Raw genomic sequence first — 7,056 nt, 5'->3', positions numbered from 1 at the left:
GGAGCGAATCAGCGGCGGCTGACCTCGCCTCTCGCTCTCGCTCCGCGACCTCCTTCTGCAACATAATACACTCGCAAAAAGAGACTATCTCCATCCAACACCTCTCGCTGCCAAGCATAGCATTAATCACGCTCGGCAGCGAGATGTCTCCGCCAACTATCGCCGCTAGGGTATGCCTCTGGGGCCCCCACGCAGCACACTCCGTCAAAGTGTGATGTGCCGTGTCCAGTGGCGCACCACACTCATGGCAGGAGGGTGATATCTCCCGCCTCGCTATCCCGTGCAGGTACTTACCGAAGCAGGTGCTTACCGGACACGGCGTCCGGTAAGCACCTGCCTCTGTACTATCTGCTGCATTGCCATCGTTGTATTATAGCTTATGCAATAAAGAATGTGAAATGATAAAAATAGATATTGCTCTATTAGTATTATGCTACTTTCACAGTAGCGACTTTGAAATAGGATATACAATAAAATAACGGTAAAGTGATCGATATCCGATTGAAGGAAAGTTAAACTCCAGGTTGTTTTATGCCTGGGCAAAGTACCAAACAAAGAAATCTACATGTGGTTTTTGTTGACAGGTTGAACCATCCACAAGCTTAGCTTGGCGGTAGTCTGTACCTAAGTGCACTAAGTGTCAGCTTTATGACATAGACCATAAATATCCGTTCCTGTTAGTAAATGCATCTATAGTGAAATTAGGCGATAACCCATTGTAAGTATAACTCGTTATTGTTATATGAATAATTATAAAGTTGTTGATTTTTTTCATGTTTAATATATGTTTCAACAAAATAACATAAAAGATTTTGCTTGAAATTTGTAAGATTTTACGCATTTAATATTCCAATTAGAAATAAAATGTGCAATGGATGTATGATCTGTACCTGTAATTTCTGAACATAGGCAAATTGTCAGAATGACTTGACTTGAAGTTGACAAATGACATTTGACTTACGGAATTAATTTCTAACTTTCTAAGGTTATTTCAAGTCCTTACAAGTTCCAATAATATATTATTGGATAAGCAAATCTTTTCTTTTCTATAATGTCTTTTAATTCTCTTTTAAGTACAAGTAGAAATAAAACACCAATTTTAGGTAAGCTATATTTAGTCTTTTTATTGATCTTGCAAACTGAAACTAAAAAAAGCATCGGGAGGAACATGTACACAATCAATTTTTTGTTCAAATATACTAATACTATGATAACTAAAAGTTATCTTTCAAAAAAATTACATACATAATATTATATTTTTACAGAAATTGTACGTTACGCTAGTAAGAAAACTGGTGGCAGTACCAAAAATACAAACTGTAAAGTTAAACCAAAACACAGAGGTTGGAAGGTTCAAGATGGTCATTTTGTTCAGGCTGGTCACATGCTAGCGACTCAACTTACCCCAAGATTTCATCCTGGATTAAATGTAAGTAAAAAAAGCAAAAAGTGTAGTTAAAAAATCATTAAAAATTATGATCACTTATAAAAAATCAATGGCTAGAATAAATCCGTGTCGTTATTTTCAACAATCAGCTTTGCTTATAATAATTTAGCTGGCGATTAGTCTGCTTTTTTAGTTCAAATTAATAATGAAAAAAGAGTCAAATAGGTGTTTAACAAAGCAAGAAGGTCTAATGTACTGAAGATGATGTCCTCTTGACCAATTTTGGTTACAGCGGCCAATCTAGTGGTTAGCCAACTGTACAGGACATATTATAGTGTCCAATTGTGTGTGTGCAAACATGTTCACTGTCTATGCCTTTACTCTCATAATCTGATGGGACGCCAATACGACACAACCAGAAAGAGGTTAAGTGCAGGAACAATGACTTTACTTACTTTCCGAGATACGGGATTGTATATAGACTTCCAGACTCCGGCCGGCTACAAAGAATTTTTCCTCAGAAAATCACAATAACTCGAGGAATTACTGAGGCAATCATATGAAGTAGAGATGTTTTCATCCAACACATGCAAGCTTACTCACAGTGTTAAGTACAAAACAGAAATTAAGAATATAAACATGTAGTTATGCTTGCCGGTTTTACACTCGCATAATTTAGATAAGATTTACATGAACTAATATCTGAGTGGCTATTGAAAGAGATATTGGCTCTTACTTAATTGTAGAAAATATTAATATGTGTTTTAAATGAATATAATATGTTTTATAATACAGGTTGGTTTTGGAAGAAATGGTACACTATTTGCAATGGTGCCCGGTAAAGTGGTTGTTACCTGTGAGAAATTTGACCCGAACTGGGAACACACATGGGTACAAAGAGTATATGGAGGAAGAGAAAACCAGACAATATATAAAAAATATTTCAACGTCATACCTGAACCCCAACATACCAGATTTAAATTAATTGATGAAATTTAGGCATTATATTTATATGTATAGTATAGTAATTATATGGTTTAGCTAATAATTACTTTTTGTTTTATTACTTTAATAAATATCTAATGTTCAGTTAAAAACATTACTTTGCAACTGTATGTGTTTAGGACAGAGGGGTTACAATAAGGTATTTCTTATTGCTTAGATAGTCAGGGGGCAGATTTACAGTTGCAGTTCAAGAGTATCATTATTATTTTACTTTACTAGACTACTGATATAAGTATTTTATAAGCTTATTTGGTGATTTCATCGCCACTATTTTACAAACTTCGTTTTTTATTTTAATTGAATTCTTATACATCATTCAATTTTTGTGCTTCTCAGGGAGTAGTCTGTAATCTTCCTTAGACCTAGGGCAGCCAATAACAAGAGAGTGCACAATCAAAATTATGTCTCAACGTTTTATGGCCAATGCTAAAGAAAATTATTGGAATAGATGATTCTGAACCCTGCTAGGTGAGAAATAAGGGTCAGAAATGTAGCAGCTTTGTGTGAGCCCATTTCTGTTATGCCAAAAAAAATTGCAAATGCTATTATCATAGTAAGTCTTATATTGAATCAATATAAATTGACACAAATCACAAAGTATTTTAGTTATTTTTTTAATCTATTAATAAGTTTAAGTGTATTGAATTTATATAGAATTTTATATATTAAGTGGTCACATATGAATGAATAGTAGGAGATTCCTTTATCGCAACAATAGCGTTGTTAAAAAAAGCAACGCGCTAATTTTAAACCGCCATTTTTCGGTGGACAGAAAGGTAACGTATCAATTCATTATTGGCGCAACTTGTGATTTTTTGAATGTGATCAATTGTATTATGTATTTATTATATTATATATTATATGTGGATTTTTAAGAGTGAGTATTTACATCAATTTGTATGATTTAGTGTTCTATTTTTATAAAGACCGATTTGAGGTTTTTATAAAGTCAGTTTAATTTCTGCTAAATAAAAAAGAGATCGAAATTCGAAATTCTTTTTGCCAAACCAAACTTGTAGAGCATGTTAATAGCAAACTATGGGATCGAACTAAATAATTGCTTCTTTAGTTCTACCATGGTTGCGATCTAACAAAATACATTTATGGTATTGAAGTAGATTTAGGCGTGACGTATTTAAATCTGAGCGTTACGGTAGCATGCGCAAACGATCCCGTGGTGGAAACAGTACCGCTGGTTTTTTAGTGACACCGGCGAGCCCCGATGTTCCCGTGGGGGAATCTCGTAATGCATTATTCCAGCGTTAAAAAAAGCATTTAAATCGGCGAGATTCTTTAGATAAAAACATAAATAAAATGGGAATTAAAAAAAATCCACTTATAAATTATACAAAAAACACATTTAAGGTAGAGACCCTCATTTAAGTGAAAAAAACTTGCATGAGAAGGACTCGTTTTTTCATAACCAAAATACAGTAAAAATATTTTATATTAAGTGTTAAGTTAGCTAATAAATAATAAAAAAGTTTCTAATTCTAATTTAAGTACTAAAAAAGGACGTCATGATGAAATAGAACGGGAAACGCTAAAATACAATCTGCTTTGGCCTGAATTAGGATTGTAAGATGGCCTGTGTACTTATTGCCAATGTACTGTCAACAATAGGAAACAAAATGTAGTTAAATCCTATGTCCATTTAAAACATCTATAAGTAGATATGTAATTTAAACATCAATTATTATTACAGACCATTTCATTATTATTAGACTAGGACTTAAATGACAGCACTTTTTTATATGTATGATCATGTAGATTTTTCTATGAAATATGAAATATTATAAGATTCTTTGATCTTGATTGAAACTACCATGTAAGTACTTCTTTACGTGATACTTTCAGTGAATATGCATTTTGTGATTTCGCCTTTTGCAATTTAATAATATAAAATAACATACAGAGAAGTATCAATAGCGCAGTCACGCCACCTAGCGATATTTAAGTCGCAGGTTCGATCCTGATCCCTCATCAAGGCATCGGTGAAGAGGACGACGACGATCTGGAGACACGGTAGGACGACATCACCCATAAAAGAGGAAAGTCATTAAGGACTTACAGCCACCGGGTCATAACGACCCTGGCCCTCTGGGCCAAAATAAAGTGACACGACGGTTGAACCGTCGGGGAGGACCAGCCCGGGTAGGGGGGGCAACCCCGAGGCCCGTACCCAGACTGGCCTAGGCCAGCCAGGAGGACCATTGATTCCTGATCCCTTGGGTTAATGTCACCCTCACTCCTAACATAAGCTTTACGTTTAATTGGAGGGGTAAATAGGAATATTAGTAATTCCGTAGGTATATAGGTACAAGAGGCGATTTTATTTAATAGCCATATCGTCAAGACAATGTGTTTTAATATTTATATTATATATAAATGTTAAAACTATTATATTATATACCTCGTTCTCTAACAAATGTTTTATTTTTTATTATATAATACTATCTCCGTACAAATCGTATATGTAATATCTTAGAATATCATCTGCTCAAGAACGAACGTGCTAACAAAAATTTACGCCTCGTTCTTGCATGGGGTAAGCCCATGCTCATGAAATATGAAAAAAGTAGAAAGTCGGCATGAGGGACGGACAAATTTTATTGCTTTATAAATAAATCTCACCGTAAATCAGTGAAGCTTTGTTAACAGTACGAATTATGTACTTCTTACAATTCATACATAATATATGTACTGTGGTTTTTTAACTTGTATAAAAGTGAATATTTTAAAACAGCTGTTACAGAAACAGAACACTCTTAATGATAACCTTTCTTCAAAAAATATTGTACAATATATATTTTTTCATATCAAACGTGACTTGAGCAAACCGAGTCATTTCATTCATTTCTACGACTAAACAACACTATATTACTGTCCCAGTAAAAAAAAGGACACATAAGTTACACTTAAGTTAATATTATGTCTAATTTTGTAGGTAAGTCAGTTAATAAAACATTATAAAATTAGAATAATTTTTTAACTATATTTTCTTAATATACCAGTAGTGCAATAGGTTTTTATATGTTTGATTTATATTATACATTGTTTCAGGTACATTTTTATTTATTCTGCGATCTTTTGTAATATTAATTGGCTATATTATAAATTGCACATCGAATAAGAAAATGAACAAAGAAGGATTTGGTTCAAAAGATAAAATACTTTTATTGTATTATCCCTATGAAATTCATAATTCAGTAATTAGCGTGGATGTTTCGGATGTTTGCGCTAAACAGATAAAAATATAAATCCGTTTTTAATGTTGGTATATGAGATATTATGTTTACAATATTAGCTAATTAAGCTTAAATATACTAAATAATAAATAATAAAAATATTATATATGTATGTTTATGTATATATTATTTATTTATATGTATGTATATTTAGCTATAGTACTGTATATATATATATATATATATATATATATATATATATATATATATATATATATATATATATATATATATTTAATAAAATAAAAATTAAGATGATTAGTACACCTTACCGCTTTATTTATTTCATGTCCTTCACCCAAAGGTTGTCTTGAAGAGACTCTTTTAGCGATAAGACCGCCTTTTGTACAAAATAGTTTTCGTTTCTTTTGTGTTTGTGTTTAAAATGGTTCTGCAACTCTTTTGGTGTACAATAAAACATATTCTATTCTATTCTAAATACTTAAATATTCACCACAGCATCGTCGTACTATGCAAGAAAAGTACATCGCTTAGTATACCTACTCATTAAGGCTTAGAGTATAGGCTACAGTTTTAGTTTCAATTTTATTGTTATTAATATTTTAGCAAGTGTTGCCACTAAACAATTATCTCGTTAAAGAAAAAAAAGTTCTGAAGAAAGGGATCTATTCCAGTTTGACTATAATATATATGCGGAAGCTATTTATCAAACTATACAGTCGTTATTCTTAACGTAATTCAAATATGTCCAAAACAGTCTATAAATTATTTTCACAGCTCCGGTCCATATGTGTATTTAGGTTACAGATGCTAGTAACACGAATATGTAACATAAAAAATAGCAGGTAGGGAGAGGAGATTGGTGATTTTCCGGTCGCGAAATAGCGTCCGGCGTCCGGATGTAAACTCGAACTGTATTTTCTAAGTATCTACATAGATTTAGTAATTAGCTTAATACTATTATGTTAAGAAATTAGGGATTAAATTAATGCCATTAATTCTATACATTGACAAAAAATTGCAAGTTTTTTTTTTTTTTTAATACTACTAATAATAATTCGGTATGCATAAATATTTGTGTTAACATAATCTTTTTAAAACGTGTTCCGTTAATATGGGGGAATTGAATTGCGGATGGCAATGCACTATTGTTTACTTTAGTACAATAACATACTTTCAATGTAAAACAACTACATGTCATAATAATAGTACCGTACGTTTCTAAGGTTAAGGCTTTGTGCTGGTTGGTCTGGGTGGGTACCTTGCATTTATCACTTACTCAACCATTAATACTACGGATCTGTCGTAAGCCATAGGCAATATGCATAGACTAAGGTCTTGCCATGAACTGAAGTACTCATCTCATATTATAACAAATACAATACTCTTCCTTTTTTTTCATCACTGAAAAAACGCGCTACGCGTTTCCCCCACGGGAACAGTGGGGGGGTATGT

General features: G+C 32.6%; 1 protein-coding gene across 1 annotated transcript; it reads left to right on the top strand.

Moving 5' to 3' along the window:
- The first annotated feature begins 957 nt into the window (after positions 1-957).
- Positions 958-2,433, top strand: LOC126781871 (39S ribosomal protein L27, mitochondrial). Its single transcript, XM_050506993.1, has 3 exons — positions 958-1,103; positions 1,266-1,429; positions 2,183-2,433. The coding sequence occupies exons 1-3, from the start codon at positions 1,052-1,054 to the stop codon at positions 2,384-2,386; spliced, it is 420 nt and encodes a 139-aa protein (XP_050362950.1). The 5' UTR covers positions 958-1,051; the 3' UTR covers positions 2,387-2,433.
- The last annotated feature ends 4,623 nt before the right edge of the window (positions 2,434-7,056 follow it).

Source organism: Nymphalis io, chromosome 4 (assembly GCF_905147045.1).
Source record: "Nymphalis io chromosome 4, ilAglIoxx1.1, whole genome shotgun sequence".
Taxonomy (NCBI): domain Eukaryota; kingdom Metazoa; phylum Arthropoda; class Insecta; order Lepidoptera; family Nymphalidae; genus Nymphalis; species Nymphalis io.
This window is presented reverse-complemented; position numbering and strand designations above follow the sequence as displayed.